We start from the raw sequence: 16,991 nt of genomic DNA on the forward strand, positions 1-16,991 counted from the left end.
TTCCTCAAAGTCCTCCAGGAAGGTCCGAACATCTCCATCCTCAAAGGGTTGCGGCCATGGGATCTTCATCCTTATCCTGGTCACGGCACCAAATGAAAGGAAGAAGGCCTTCGCTGCGGAGTTATTTATTCGGAAATGCCAACTGACCGGTTACAGACCATTGAACGGGGAAGCAAAACCCTAATCTGCATCTTAGTTACAACAACCGGACACAGATCTTCTCCCGAACGAGTCCTCTTAGAGATTCGTTGCCTCCACTCATTCGTCGGTCAAATCCAAGCAAATGTTACAAAATGGTCCCACGAATTCCGCAACAGAATTCCCTTTTTCAGTCGACGCAAAGCGAAATTCTACGAACAACACATACTACTCGCGTGCGTCCCGATCAGTAGTATCACCGTCACACCGGTTTAACCAAATTGGTACAGTTTGGATTCGAGTAGAACATAAGGCTGGTGGAAACTCGATGATCCCGATGTGAGAGGACAAGACCGGTCGTCGGTTGTCAGTGAGTTTCCAACAGCTCTGTGAGTGGTTTCCTTCTTCACCAATTTGTTGTTATCATCTGTCGAATAACAATTTTTGAGTCCAAAAGACTACACAGCTAAGTTACGGTCCGATGTGAATTTCTGTGTGATTGACCTTTCTTCACAGGTACTACTTTCACTTGAATATAAGTACCATTCCCCAATTGTCGTTTGTTTCCTTCAGCTCGCCTCTGCTGAGGCTAGTTGTCCTTTAGTCCGATGCACCCTTGTAACCGCAATCAGGTCGATCCTAATTGCTACCGACTTGGACACGAATTCCCATCATCCTATGCTGTCAGGACAAAGCCGCTTGGACAGTTTCGATTGGACTACTATTGGTCTGCTTCCCTCTGGTCTCTTGCTTTCAACCGTGGCATCATCACCACTGCAACAACACGAGTTCGACGACCCTGAGAAAACTACCCGAACCGCCGTGCTGGTTGAAGTTGACTCCATCTTGCGGTCGGAACAACCACCTCCTTTGCTCGATTTTCTCAGCCGCTTAGCTGACCCGGATATACTTGTTCGACGTGCTTCTCTCATTGCACTCAACACCGCTGCACATCACCGTCCTGGTCTTGTTCGTCCCCTCCTAAACATGCCACTGGATCTCTCTGGTCATGTGACTACGCTGTTGAAGCTTCTGTACGGAGAAACAGTTGTTCGTCCGGAACTGATCCGTGAAGTTGAAATGGGTCCGTTTAAGCGGAAGGAGGATGATGGCCTGGATCTTCGAAAGGTTAGAATTTTCGCGCGTGTTGTTCCTCATCAGTAAATACATTGCCTCAAATGTTTAGATTCTCTCTCGATTCTAGTTTATTCACTGTCATCTGAGGTGACAGCATCAAGGTGGTATTGTCATGGGGTAGTTCAGTCCTTTCCTTACGAGCACTTCCACACTGTGTGTTGATTTTTCCTTCATACGATGCTACTTGCAAGGCTGATGTAACACCTGAATTTGTAAGTGTTTATGCTCTCAGAATTAGTTTCACTTCTCACTGGCACCCGTTCAATGCTCACTGGGCATCAGAAATTCCAACCGATTTCCTCGAGGCAAACAACGATGTAACTAGTCTTGTATTGTTGAAATACACTATTAGATTGCAGTGCTCTAGGAAAAATGCGTAGGAAGGTCTCCGTACGAGTGACTTAGTCGGTCTCTCAAGTTTTCACGAAACAGTTGGTCACTTTTTTCCCTGTCTACCTATCATCTTGTTTGACTATCGTATTGCGGAGATAAAATAACACCTGGATAGTCTTTAAGCACTCTGTAACGGAATAAATGCGTTAACTATCTAGTCATAATTTGGGTGTGCCCAACGTGCGCTGGTGGAGTAGTGGTAACACGTTCTCCTTGTGTGTCAGATTCCCGGGGTTCAAAGGGCTCTAAAAATGGCGGAACTCGAGCTCAGTGCTTCCCTTTCTTGTTGCGGACTCATAAGAATAGCTGCATCGGGACAGCAGAGGGACTGCTCAAACGAGTGATGTGAATATACAAGGGAACTTCCTTTTTTTCAAAACCCCAAATCAATTCATCCCAGGTCAGACCTTATTAGTACTATTTGTCGCACAATCGCTATATTTGGTTCAGTTGCGTCAACCAGCTCTTCCAATCATTTGAGTCACTTTCCTGCTCTTAGTTTCAGTTTGCAAATCTATGCACTGCTTCCTCGTTTCTTTGGTTAATGTGTGCACTTTGATCTTTTTGAGTACGACGCCACCAATACCAGCAATAAAATCGATCCGTTTATGCGAACAGCTTCCCAACTGTTATTCCGAATGGCTCCGTTTTGCCACTCAGTGTTTTTCACCGAGTGGGGAACTGACATTGTATTCTATAGAACAAGTGATAGTAAAAACAATTTTCCGACTAAAGGTTAGTGGCAGCGCGAACAGTCAGACGTCCGAATATATATCGCTTCCAGTGCATTCACCAAATAAAAACGCTTCCAACCTGCATCATACCAAACAATAACACATTATCCGCATCCCTCTTAGGAGCGAGCAAAATCGGGATAGGACAGTTTATTCGGTCCCGCAAGTACATCGGAACTGGTTCGGTTCTGTGAGGTTTGTCTGTGTAAAGGTCGAATATATATTCGACCTTTACACAGACACTGTCCGCCAGCGTGCAGGCAGAACTGAAGATGTAGCGATAAATCGTAATGTTCTGTTGCGACGATCATAAAATCAACGCAACAGTTTTGGCGGCAAACTATACCCTTGATTATTAAGTACGATGTTCTTTAAGAATGCATATGGACCGTGAGCGCCTGTAGGCACATGAAGACGGTGTTTTGAACTGATGCCTGATCCCATACTTTATTTTAACTTCTATCTCATCAAACTAGACGACGCATTTTTAGTTACAGTGGTTTCGGTGTATAACTTAATCAGTCCCTCCAATCCAGCTTGTTGAGTCCCTTCAGTTTGTTCTGCCTAACTGCACTTTTCCGTTCCCCATCATATAATAACAATGATAATAATAATAATACAAATTTCAGCCATCAGCATTGTCACGTATGACAGCTGTATTCCTTGATCCTTCGAACTACGACACACAAGCCCCGCTCCTGTTGGTCTAAGACAGTGGTCCTGCAATCACGCTATTCGGGTGATGATCAACGGCAAAGTAAATGCTTAGACTTAGACATAGCAACCTTTGTGCTAGTATTTAATAAGGCAATCAACACCCATGGACCGACCTCATCGGGGGCGCTTTCCATGGCTCCTAAGTGATATGTGGAGTTTTTACTCCGGGTCATGCGTTTGATTCTGTTTCAATGTTTACGAGACTATTTTGTTTCCTTCTTACGGTATAACTCAAAATGAAAAGAATGAAGCAGTCGGATTTGGAAATATCGATTGAAGTAAAGGCTAAGCAGATTCAGGTATTTCTCGAGGGCCATATTTGTGAGCTTAGATCGTCTGGCATAAAATCGATTAGAACTTCATTAATGAGTCTGAGTGATGCCGATTCAAAATTACGAACGTACAACCCACCTCGGCGTGCTCACCGGTGATTGACGTTCTGTGTACATTTCTCGTCGACTTATGTATTTGCAAGTACTCTCTGCTGTGCGTGCAAACATTGCTGTCAACGGTCCGTCTGTACTATTAATTTCTCGCATCATTTTTTGCAAACGCTAATAATGCATGCACGCAATTTTTTATTCTCTCTTCCGTTCTCTCTAGTGTGCATTCGAGTGCATGTTCACACTGCTCGAAAACTGTTTGGACAAGTTAGTCATGTCCGAATTCTTGGATCCACTGATCAAGGGATTGAAGGATCACACAGACATTCAGCTTCTTTCCTACCAAATACTTCAGCACGTGGCATGTGTACGGCCACTGGAAATCGCCGCAAGTAGGTTTTGCAGCAGCAGTCCTCTCCTGGCTCTGAAATTCCGTCAGTGCACTGGTCCCCCAATTCGCTCCCTCACAAGACCTCATCACTGAACATTAATTCTTAGCTTCACTTTAACCTTTCTTTCTGCTAATGATGGAAGCAACTTGCCATACAGAGAAGTATTGCAACTAACCCGGAGATTTACCTCGGAAGGTGGAGGTTGAGTGTTGCTCATTCTAATGCAAAACAGTTTGAAATGTTGTTGCACTGAACCACTCAATTGCAAATTATTCCGTTGCTGATAATTCAGCTGTAGTGGCCTCAACTCTCAGGTGTTCCACCCCATAGGTAAATGCAGATCCTTCAGTTTAATCAGGAAGACGTCACAGGACACTGTTCAATCCACCTAGCGCTTTTAATGATACCCAGTGAATGCGTTGCTGTATCTTTGGAAAATAATGAAGCCAAAGTACTTTTTCAGTTGTCTTATCTTGAAGGTGTGTGAATTTCAGGTGGCAGATCTTTGTTACATGGTATCGACAAGTAGGGTAACCGTAGTAATGACGGGCCACTCAGCTCCAAAAATCGTAATTTTGGCTCTCAGTTCAGTTTGTCAGCTATAAACTATGTACGAAAAATGTGTTGGTTCAAGCTGATGTAGCTTCAGTTGCCGGAAAATGGGAGGGCGTGGGGGACATGTCCAGGCATTGGAGCCGATCACCTGATCAATTAGTTTGCATTGTATATTGCTCTGAGGCAACGGGAAACTGGGCAGCTATGCGCACTGAAGACGATATTTTAGATAGATATTAAAGGTAGTCGTTCAGCTGTGACACCCTTTCGATGCTTAACTGTCATCCCACCCGGTGGAAGGACGATGGCTGGGATACTCTCAGGTTGCCTAAGCCTGGACAGGGGAAGTCGAGATGCAGAGGTCGGGTTCGAACTACGTACCTTCCTGTCAGTAGATTCGGGCCGTAACCACTGAGCCACTGAATGCGTGATTGAACCATGTCTATCAGTGTTATTAACCATTGGTGAGTTGAATCTGGGGTCTCCATTTGGGGACGCAGCATTTGTCAGCCCGATTTAATTTTCTGGTCAATGGTAGCGAGCATCAGCTGCAATCAAGTTGAAACTGACTCCTAAAATTAAGCGTTGAAACGAGGCAGGTTAGGTTCCTCGATATTTGTCGGTTGCCTGTCTCCACTGGTCATTTGGAATTGCTGATTTTGAGGGTATTGAAACAATATTTGCGACTGTTCGATGTTGCTTCGTGCATTTGAGTAGCTGTTACTGTAGCTTGTAAGAACGGTAGTTTTTATGTCCCGAATGTTGTTTCTATCTGGTTGACCAAAAGCAAGTACAAAAGTCGGCTGCAGGTGACCTTCGTTTGAGTTAATAACCTCGTTTTCACACTGATATTAAGTATATCTCGCATTTCTTGTGGGTATGACCTTCAAAAGGGCTGATATTTTTGAAATTCCTCCCGTTTGGGGTCTCTGGCGCAAAGCACAGTGACATCGACAGACTTTGTCCGATGACGCAGCCAATTGTGTTGCGGCATCGAAACTCATCGTAAATGCATAGCTGCCTGTTGAGGAAGCACTTCATTATTCTTGAAGTGGCTAGGACATCGTTTCACACGTGTGCCTGTCCCTTCCTCAGTCTTGTTATCATCGGTGAATTGCCGCGGTTCGCTTCACCCAGTAACGATCAGTTAATGAATAAGACAATTATATGTGCGGTGGTTTTGTCTTGTTGCGTCGAACCAGTGCCGACGAACAATGGATTAATAACGCCCTCGAGCTATCGGTACTGGCTCATCAGACACGATCGAATGAGCTTTGGTGAGCGACACAGGTCGTGAGACATGAACAGTGGTTTCAACAGAAGTGGGAGGTTCCTGTCCGCGGGTTGATTAAGCTACTTGTTTTACGTAAAACGGTCCTGGAGTCTAGTAGTCACATATGCCTAAAGTTCGAAGCAGCCTGTCTACTTGGGTCCTTTTGGAATGTTGCATTATGACCGAATGGTTCATATGCGGACAACTCGGGCAAGAAAGTATCAGCCATTTCCGTTCTCATGCTTGGAAATGCCCTGGCAGAAGAAAATCCCTTATTCGTCTCAGTAAACGGGTATGACCTATACAGGGTATGTTTTCTTTCGCACGGATTCTTTTGCACGAATACATGTTGAGACGAAGGTTACTAGGACAGTTCAGTACCAGCTTCAATAGCTTCCTGGCAGAAACACGTTATTACAACGCTTCGAAGTGCACGAATTAATGTTGTCGATGCACTTGCGTAAGATTTGACTCTTACTATCAACGGTAATCTAGAAGATTCAGCCGTCTTCTGGTGGCTTTGCTTTTACGGGCCAAGTCCAAACTGCACCCCTCAGTTACCCAACACATAGTCGACCCCTTGTAGCTCTCTACTGTTTTATTTTCTGTGCTCAATAGAAATGGAGGCCCTTAGTGTACCGCTCAAAGCCGTCCTGCTGTCCAAACCCAAAGAAGACTGGGTCAAGCAGGAACTGGAAAAACAGCAGGAACTATCACGTGCCGCTGTTGCTGCAATCGTTCAGTTCAAATCCATCGAAAATATTGGTAAGTTTATTGGTTTTTTTTGCATTTTTGGTTGTATAATTTCTGAGGGTGTGTTTCGGACTTCCTGATAATGACATTTTTTGTCATCGTGATATATATCTGTGACGGGGACTCGATAGGCGGAGTTCAAATCAGGAGTGCCGTAACAAAGTCTGTTTCGCCTATCGTTTAACCTATTGGATGGATATATCTATGATAGTATATCCCAGCCAAACTCAACCTGACCCGATGCCTCGTTTGCACTAGTAGACATATCGTGTACCAAACTTTGCTTCCCTTTCCAATCGCTTTTGTCATTTTCTCGATCAACAGACAAGAACAGAAGCTACTTAGATCTTCTGCGGACAATTGAGACGGAACCTGCGCTCAAATCGATGTACACTACAATGGCAGCTCAAGATAATCCGGCATCTTTTTCTCGGAAAATCTCTGGCGCCGCGCCTTCGTATGCCTACAATCCCTGAACACCCTCTGGTTAATAACATATAAGTGCCGTGTTCATTCACATGTACCTGTTTGCTGTCAGGTTCCATCGCTTTTGTGCATTCTATGGAATTCTTTATCCTCCAAGCGTTCTCTTTTGTCCTAAAAGTGTGGATTAAACCCTCCATTTCCTCCTCACTAGGTATATTTCTACGTCTGTTTCTAAATTTCCCTGCTAACTTCTTCCCATCCGCCGTCAAATAGACACTAAGCCGTTCCACGAGAAACAGCGTGTCGCAACTCATCCAGTTGTCCCTCATTCTGTGTTGCCTTTTTGAATTTCCCTATCGTTCGTCCCGGTTCTTACACTTGATGCGTCACATTTTCTTCGGCATCAATTTAGCAACCCTTTCATTGCCACAATCACAACCGCCACAGCCTTCCAATTCAGATCATTAAAAATATTCTCTTGCTTTTCTTTGCTTATCGATGCCATAGTTTTGGCTTCGTTGGTTCATGCCCTTCGTGTTTGCTGTTCAGTGGGTTGGATTTATTGGTGGCTTAGTCGCTGCTGTTGCTTTTGCGCTGATTTTCGTGTATTTTATTTAAGTAGAGTAATTTACTGTACGTTGTACTGCTTCGAGAATATTGTTAAGGGTCCACCCATCTGTCTTGCCGTGAGTTCGAGGTAGCTCAGTGGTTAAGGAGCGAAATTGCTGGGCCAAAAGGTCCCAGATTCGAACCCGGTCCTGGCATCTTGACTGCTCCTGTCTAGATTTGAGCACTCGAACGTCCTTCGGGTGGTATGGCAGCTCGGCACTGAAAGGATATTATTTTGCACGGCTAAAATTATTATATCTACCTTGATTTGGTCATAGTTCTTCACTGGTGTTTCCGACCCAAGTCATCTACACCCGTAATTTTGCCTATACTTTTAAGTCTATAGCGATTCATAATAAGGCCTGTTAGTTCCCCATGTCCATGTTTATGAAGTGTGCAGAATTAGTTTTTAATTTTCGATAGCACAACTAGCTGGTTAGATACGAATGCTTAATCCGATGCCCTATGAAACCCAATTCAATTCATCACCTATAAGCCGTGTACCATAGGAACATTGGTTCCAGATGCTACAGTTTCGATCACCGGAAAACGGGAGAGTGAAACACCCAACCAAGCCTTGGAGGCGAAGGCATGTTCAGTTTGTTTGGAAATCGGGTAGCTACGCATTGAAGGCGATAGTTTCGATGCACGGGCGCCACTGACTGCGCGATTGGGTCATTTCTGCCAATGGCATTATCCACTGGTGGTTTGGGTCCCCATCCGGGGAGGCGGTAGTTGCCCACTCGTACCTTGTTGCCAGGTTATACACTGTGCACCTCTCGGTCACTTCCACTCAGCACAGGGCTGGGAGAAAAGAGCTCTGTGAGGCAGACGGTCTTCCGGCGTGCGGAGTACATGTCCCAGCCAGCGCAACCTGTGAAGCGTGAGTAATTCATCCACCGCGGGAGAGTTTCTTGTTCCTAAGACCATCTGGCGTACCTCAGCATTACTAATGTGACGTTCCCACCAGACCCGACCAATGCTTCGCAGACATCGATAGTCAAACACTGAAATCTTCCATATATCCTCTGCGCGTAGGGGCCACGTCTCGGATCCGTAAAGCAGTATCGATCGCACCGCCACTGTGTAAACGCTTACCTCGGCTGACAAGTTCACATCACGTCGGCGCCATAGGTGTCGTAGGTTGGCAAAATCTGCCCTGGTCTTTCCAGGGCAGGGCTTATACAACCGCTCAGGTGAAGAAATTTATCTACTACGTCGATTGGCTCACCTGCAAGCATGGGGTCTGGGTTTTATCCCACGCAGTCTTGTAGCAGTATTTTACACTGCAGGTGTGAAGCGCATGCCAAACCGTGCGGCAGAGTCATTCAGGTTATTTAAAATCGTTTGCATTTGGGAAGGATCTGAACAAGGCGAGCAATATTGTCTGCATACTCAATGTCTGTGAGGCAACGTCTTGGGAGCATTTCGACTCCCGAGGTTTTAGAGGCAGGCGGAGAAATTTCAGGCAGCATATCAAAAGCAAAGGTAAAGAGGAACGGGAAAAAAGAACAGCCTTGTCTTACACCACTGGACGTGGTGAGCTCAGGCGAAAGCTTCCCGTATACTCGTACGCGGCCACAGGAGTTCGCATACAGCGCCCTCATAAGAGAGAAATTTGGAAGGGACACCTTTGAACGCCAGAGACTGCTAAAGTTGCTGATGATCGGTAGAATCAAAAGCAGCTTTCAAATCCAGAAAAGCGACCAACGTGGAACTTCTCGAGGAGTGACGCTGTTCAAGAATTCCTCTCAAGGTAAAGAAATGGTCGATGCATCCTCGACCAAGGCGAAACCCAGCTTGATTCTCACGAATCTTTCTCTCTCGATAATTCATCAACCAGCGAAAAATAGTAGCAGAGAGCACCTCAGATGCGACAGACAACTGGCTGATACCACGATGGTTTTCACATGGCATTCTTGCACCCTTTTTGAAAACTGGGATGACGGTCGAGGAGCTCCGTTCGGCTGGTATTCTGTTTTCGTTCCAAATATTCTGAAGTATGGTCGTCAGACTGTCCACCAGGCTCTCCCCACATCCTTTGAAGAGTGCGGGTTGTAGAGCATCCGCGTCACGTGGCTTGTCGCGCTTCAGGATTGAAATCTCACGCTGGATTTCAGTGGCTCATGGTGGGTTGGTATCAACGTTCCACTCAGGCCCACTTGATCCTTCCAGCCGTTTTGTTGAAGGATACCAGGTGAACTGTTCTTTGAAGTACTCAGCCCACCGTTCAAGACAGCGATTGAGTGTTCTGTCTTCTTCGCATATTGTTCCACTTACACCTGTCTTCTTTTGACCCGTTGATCGGATCAGTTAGAATAGGGCGCATATGTTGCCTTCAGCGAAGGCCTTCGAGATCCGCCACCGTTCTAAGTCATTCTTCAAACTCCTGATTATCCGGGGTTTGGGGGATCTGCGTGCGCCACCATAGTCGATAGTTGCTGGTCTGGCCTTTCTGGCAGCAATAAGATTTGCTGATCTGGTCAGGAACAGACGATGATCTGCACACAACTGAAGAAGGCGCTCCCCATCATCGGTACGCTCAGCATCGACCCCAACTCTAACACCCAACTGAGCTTCTTCCGGACTTAGTCGTCCAACTTCATTCATTAGCATTCATAGCACCCGCCAGGATTACTATATCCGTCCCTCTTGCCGACCGAAGCAGTCGTGATAGTTTTTGATAAAACTAGTCCTTCTTGGTCTCAGAACTGCTACCTGTTGGGGCTTTTCCGGCATGGTTGAACCTTTAGGAATTGAGCTCCAGGCACTATAGCTCGCAGGATCATTGCAACACAGAAGCCCAACCAACAAGAAATTACTAAAGCCATGAAACTCTTCACTTTCGTGAAAGTGTATCAAGTGCATGTAAGTTCGTGCATCCCTGAATCATGCCTAGGCGAATCGTTTTGCCTCCGAACTTGCTTTTCCGCACCAATTTAGTCTATCCAAATGTGGTTATTGTGGGTGAATTCTGGTTAAATACTTTCGGACCAGTTATCAAATAGGCTCTCTATAAGAAAACGGGATGTCGATCATTTGGACCGCTTCCGAAGGCCGGCTGTGTATCTTATCGGCATACGCGATTATTAGGCGAAATTAATCATACCGTTGAATTACGTTGGTCTACAAGAGTTTGACAGTCGATCATTGACTTACCAAGGAATTGTTTTTACGTGATGTTAAACCTTGGGATGATGGGTGGACATCGGAAAGTGAAGCACTGAGCGTGAAGTTGTAGCGGATTGATTTATAGACCACGGGAAGAGTCTAAAGGTGTCTGTTTCACTTAAGGAAACCTCGTCAATAATTCGACATCTAGGTCACCATGTCTGCCTTTTGCGTATTCCAGACGGCATCGAATAAGGTACGAACTGGAGGAAATACATAGCAGGATGTGTGTAAAGGTATATGTCTACTTCGAGAACCATTCGGTTGTCACAAAGCAAAGGCCTTGATCAGTTCCCCCAAAATAGGCACCTCAGCCCCAAAAGTGTGTATGCGCTTATCCAAAACTATCTATAGGTATTACATCTGTGATGTAGGAGTTACACTGCTTTCATATATCAGTCCCTTAGAACGACCGTCGAATAGCGTCCCAGGGCTTATTGCTGTCTGATTGGCAGGTCTGTTTTTTTTAAAGACTTAGGTGAACGCGTTGCTAAAGGAGCATCATTGTAGATACGATATCAGGCAAGTGACATACCGCAAACTGTCAAAGTTGTACAGCTCCTTTGACGGTTCCATGCATGTTTTAGGGATTTTTCCACTCATTGGCAGTGGTACCGCAGTCATTGTGTGTTGAAGCAGCCGTCATATCTGTCAAGTCAAGAGACGAGTCCATTTAGTGATTGGCAACTGACGCTATCATTGCTCGAGGTCACCATCCGGTTAGCACTGCGTACTGCCTCAGTTTCCGTGGTTTTCGATGAAGCGAGGACTACCGTTCCCCATTCAGTCAACGGAATTAGAGCTATCTCTGATAACGATTCACCTGTCAGAGGTATCCTTGATCAAAATACATCTCGTTCGATGTAGAAATTTCATTTAAGTTCAAGTTTTCGGAATGTTGTGTACAGTGGTTGACAGAAGACTTCAACAGTCATACTGCTGGGAGGGAAGGTAATGTTTGAATGCAATTCGTTGCGCTGAGCTTAGTTCACTTGCGTTATCGGATGACTTCCTCGTAAGTTTCCATGAGACATACTACATTTGCACGTCATTCCTTTCTTTCAGCTCTGATTTATTTGCATTCGTTCTTTTTTATCATTGTAATTTTAAAGTTCTTATCATTAGTGCGGTAAGATTTCTGGCATAGCTAGTTTGTTAGGTAGGTGGCGCAGGGGACCTGGGTTCTCTTGGCTCCATAATTAGAACGGCGGTTACTCTTGCCGTCATACATACACCAGTCTTGGTATTATAATTAGAACGGCGGTTACTCTTGTTGTCTATGGTTATTCGAGTCAACCATATCAGTGTTGCAGACCGCTCAGTCGTGCGACTGCCAGTTCGGCCGTGATCAATTACCAACCAATACACTCGAGCTACCAATATTCCAACACATTAGGTCATTGCCGTCATACATACACCAGTCTTGGTATGCGAACTAAATGATGTTCACTATCATCCCGTAAGTGCTTTCCTTCACGTGCTGAAGAATTCCGAGGATTACCAGCTAGACGGCACGAGTGACTGACAAAGCACCAGACTGACATTGAAAATTGAAGGTACCCACTAACGTTGTCCAAAATGGGAACCCTTTACAGGCCGATCAGCACTTTGACCTTCAGTGGCATCCTATGTTTATTGCTTACGGTGACTCGGTTTGGATTTTGAGTTAACGCTGCTCCGTCGATTTTTTCAGCCACGGCGGAACGTCTCTGGAGGCCTGTTGAAATAGCCACCATCACGTCCAGCCTGTACCATTGCAAATGCAGTGGCACTGGTAAATGATGCGTGGGACAGACTTTTCAGACGAACTGCCGTCATGCCGCCTTAAACCAATTCGTATGGTTAGAGAAAGTGAACGGAGGTGAATGCACGGATGGGTACCTGTTAAACCTGAATGGATTCACCTCCACGTACTCTAACCAACTGTAGGAACTGATTCACGACATCATGGAGCAAGTTTAACTGGAAATTCCGTACCACGTGTACTCGAAGTTGCCACGACGCCTGTATATGGGAAGCTGAATGGTGCCTGGTTTAAAAGGACTTGAAACACTGGCTGAAAATGTCGACGGTGCAGTAGAACCACTTTGTCTCAAACGAAACAGAAAATTCCTTGTCCCCGACCACGAACTGACTGGTTCATGTGGTTGATCATAAACGAGCTGCCGAAATCCTGTTTCACGTTCACAACCAAACTTAGGTGCCGAACAATAAACAATGATCGCCAGCATTGTGTGCACATTGGTTGGCTCAATCACTCTAATTGTCGACTCTTGAACGTGTTGTTACTGTGTTACCACTACATATAAGCTTGTTTCTATTTTCACGAAATAGGGTTGCCGCCTTCTCCGGTAGGAGGAATGGCTTCAAATAGTCGGCTCTAAAAACTGCCAACCATTGTGACTTGCTGGCGGTGGTGCAACTTCTATATGGGTTCTTGGCTTGGTCCCGCCCACTATGGTATATTAAAAGGCACGTTAGATTGAGGTGGCCCTTGTAGAGACAAAGGGAGATTATTCCAACTACTTATAGCGTCATCACAGAATATTCCACAAGGTTACGATAGAATCTTGGTGAGAAGTGCCGAGCTATAAATGCTCGACCCTGATTGGCTGGCACTCTGGCCTTCGTTTGGTCCCTAGCCCGCGCGTGGTATCCGTCCAAATGATGTGATGTTCGGTCGTTAAAAGCGGCTTGCCTCCAGACATCCACTGAGACCATACAGTGATCGACCGGGACTGCCCACTATATTCTGACACATTCGAAAGACTAAGCCTGACTCGATTCCAAACGCATTCACTGTGTACATCGGCAGAAGCGAGGCATATGTGCCTTAATCGCGGCCTACTTGGGCAAGGCACTGTTTCACAGTCAAGTAGGTCAGACCGCTGAGTCATTGGCCCTAAGCACGATCCCACGAGGACACTTCAGCATCTTCATTTGAGACAGACTACCCGTGGAGACCCTGAAATAGCACCCATCTCTTACCACTGCCTTTTGACTTGGACTTTGAACTAAAGCCTTGAGGTGGGGCACATCAGCCGAAGTGTTGTGTCTTGCTGAACGATAGTGCAGCTGTATCGGTCCCTTGGCTTCCTGCTCCGTCCACCATGTATTTCAAAAGGCACGGTAGCTCCAGACAGTCCTTTATGGAGACAAAGGGGAATCATTACAACTGTATTTATAGGGTAGTCACGAGTGTTCCACAAGGCCGTGTCAGAATCTACGTGAGGGGGCTAGAAGCGTCGAGTGAAAGATGCTCGACACGTATTGGCTGGCATTGTGACCAATCAGGGCATGCCTTCGTTTGGTGCGTGTCCTGCACGTGACACATCGGTCCAAATGATGTGATGTTCGGTTAATAGGGACGGCTGGCCTCCGGAGACGAAGCCTCCTTTTTCCGTCTGAATGAATAGGTTTCACTCTTTCCGAGAAATACACTCATTTGCAAATCAGTTTGGTTCTCACGGGAGACTCAATTGAATCTCTCGCTTATGATGTCCTCCAGCTGAATGTGCTGCACATAGGGTTCAAGTAGATCATAAGGTTGACGGAAACTCGGGGACTGCGCCTACCTGATGAGCCCCGAGAAGGGCGAAACCGGTCGTGGGCTGTCCAAGAGTTTTCAGCAACCTTGTGAGTAGGTTTCTCTCTTCTTGCAGTATTTCCTACCCCCGCTCTCCTTGATTAATCCAACTGGGCTCAATTTCTTCACTTGGGACTTCATCACCTAGCCGCTGTCTTGCGTCTAGACTTCTCAGTAAAATCGATTATAAGGAGGCTCTGCTAAGTTCATCGAATGTTTCCCACCTTTAGGCCTGCAATGTCCATACTGTGTCTCACGCTGAGCAACAGGCGTTCCGTGCCTGAACTTTGTATATCCTTTCTGTCGGTGTGTGCTGCTTATTTCCATCACACCGCCTACGGCCAACTCAAATTTTCCAGGTTTCACTCCTCACATCTCTGGAGTATGATATCTACTGGTTTCACTGGACCGATTTTCAGCAATTCTTCATATTTGTGCCATTAATCTGATTGATCATATTAGCGTACATCCCGAATGAGAAAGACGAAAGTGCCTCTTCGCGGGACTTCCCGCGAGAGCTGTGGCAGATAGTACAAACGCCCGAGTCATTCTGTTAATTCCTAATCATACAGGTTTTGGCTATCATGTTGGAGGTGCTGCCAATCACACAGATAATGGGGAGCCAGTTCCCTATTATTTGAAGAACGTTGCCTGTACCTATCCAGTGCGGACTTTCATCAAGACCATTTGCACCATGTTACCTGGAGCGCACTAACTACAAACCAGTTCGGGGTCCATTTGCATCATGTAGCCATCAGTTATCGACGGAGAGCATCATTTTGGGACACTCATTCCCTCTGGATTGCGTAACTATTTTCCAGTTGTGATTGCACAGGTGCGCAAATCAGTTTAGTTTTTGTTCCCGTGAGTATTTCGCCCTCAGGGTTATTTCATAAGGACTGGTTGGCTCGCGGACAATATGAGTTAGCGTATTACCAATGAGCATTGGTTTTCTCTGTTTCGCGTACATTACATTTATAGACAGTCTTTACCCTCGTTCGATCAAGTACTCTCGCCTAACCTATAAGGGTTTGTCACCTCAGATTAATAAATAATCTTAATCATTCAGCTGTAGCACCCTTTCGGTGCCTAGCTGCCATGCCACACGTAGGAGACACGAGGGCTGGGATACTGCCAGGTTGCCCAAGCCTAGACAGGGGAAGTCGAGAGGCAGAGGCCGGGTTCGAACCGAGGACCTTCCGGTTAGTAGATTCGTGCTCTAACCACCTGGCCCATCTCGCCCCCCTGTCACCTCAGATTGCCGATTTTGGCCGTCAAACGTTTTTTAAACAGCTGTACTAGGCGTTGCTTAGTTAGAATCTATGCCGTGGTACTCCATTAGTTCGTGATTTGCCCTTTGATCAATATTCTCTCATTCCCGTTCATACCAGTATTGTACCTGTATTCTGTTGCTGCCGATGTGGATCTTTTGAGAGCAATGTGATCACATAACAATAAACTGCAGCTGAATGTATCGTCATTTTACAAGCGCTGTCTGCCGAATCCTTTAGATTTCAGTTAAATGTGCTTGCCGTAGTTCAAAATCCCCGCCTAAATAATTTACTGGTGCACACAAGGCTATGCAAAGTGTTATCTATTATTTGTATTTGCGTGCAAGTCACATGTGCTAAGGAACATTCAACGTGTTTTGTGAATTCTAATTGGCCTTATTTATGCGGAACCCATCGCCTTCGCTGTGCCGTTGATCGTCCTCAGTCCGTTAGCATAATTAATGCGTGTGCATATATGAATACAATTTGTTTCTGTTGTACAACTCAGATTAATTTATTATCAGGGGTGTCTGTGGGTCAACGTGCTCAATCCGGTCTCCGGTCTTGTTAAGGAGTGCGCATAAATTGAGACACACCTTGCGGCTCAACGTGTTTTGGAACTGTGTATGGTCTTGACGCACTATCATTTCCACTGCAGTGTAAGAGTTTACATGACATATCACATTTTTAATAACCTTCTGTTCCCTCTGAGATGCTTCTCGTTCCAAGTGACTTGCTATGATCTATTTTGCTCAGCGTTGGGCTTGCTGCTTAGTTAGACATTTATGTATTACCCTTGCCTTACGTTTTCGGATATCCTGTGATTCCCCTCGTAATAGCGTAATAGGATATGCGCATTAGAAGCGTCCGTGCTTGAACAAGGAGTGGCTGCTCTCGAGGTTAGCACTACGCAACTGCTTCAGATTGCACCGTTAAAAGCACCTAGCTGCACAAAATTTCGAGTCACTTTATAATGTCGACGCTAAGGCGTTTCTACCCACCTCAGTCACCATCCAGGTGGGCGTTCTTCATAAGAGAAAATATCACTCTCTAAGATGATGGGATGTTGTAGAGGGATGGGATAGCTAATTGTTACGAAAGAGGGTGATCTGGGTATTTCAGGGCGGTCGATCCAATCATTCTACTGATCCAACCCTCATTCGGGTTGGATCCCGTTATCTCTTTTCACCCAAAACAACTGGAGTTATCATTAAATCACAGCTATATTTCCTTGGTCGTTTTTTTGGTTTGCTAGTAAGTGCTGATTACATCAGCAATAAGAATAGTAGTGTATATTAAATGTTTTTCCTAGTAGTGTTTTACCCAAAAAAGGTACAAAATGTGGATGAAATATTTTACTCACTCTAGAAGACCACTTTCCTTTAAAGGGTCCGGTGATTCAGTGGATTAGATGGTGAATTATTTTCCTTAACAAATTATTAACAGGGGACCC

General features: G+C 45.5%; 1 protein-coding gene across 1 annotated transcript in view; it reads left to right on the top strand.

Annotated features, from left to right (window-relative positions):
• Nucleotides 1–7,460, top strand: part of T265_11016 (hypothetical protein) — a gene marked incomplete at both ends in the record, with an annotated part of 65,935 nt that extends 58,475 nt beyond the window's left edge. Inside the window, 4 exons of the mRNA XM_009177553.1 lie at nt 712–1,266; nt 3,723–3,894; nt 6,341–6,487; nt 6,800–7,460. Coding sequence (XP_009175817.1) covers nt 712–1,266; nt 3,723–3,894; nt 6,341–6,487; nt 6,800–6,951 — 1,026 coding nt within the window. The remainder of the gene's footprint in view (nt 1–711; nt 1,267–3,722; nt 3,895–6,340; nt 6,488–6,799) is intronic.
• Between the last annotated feature and the right edge of the window lie 9,531 nt (nt 7,461–16,991).

The sequence above is a fragment of the Opisthorchis viverrini genome, assembly GCF_000715545.1.
Source record: "Opisthorchis viverrini unplaced genomic scaffold scaffold232, whole genome shotgun sequence".
NCBI classification, from domain to species: domain Eukaryota; kingdom Metazoa; phylum Platyhelminthes; class Trematoda; order Opisthorchiida; family Opisthorchiidae; genus Opisthorchis; species Opisthorchis viverrini.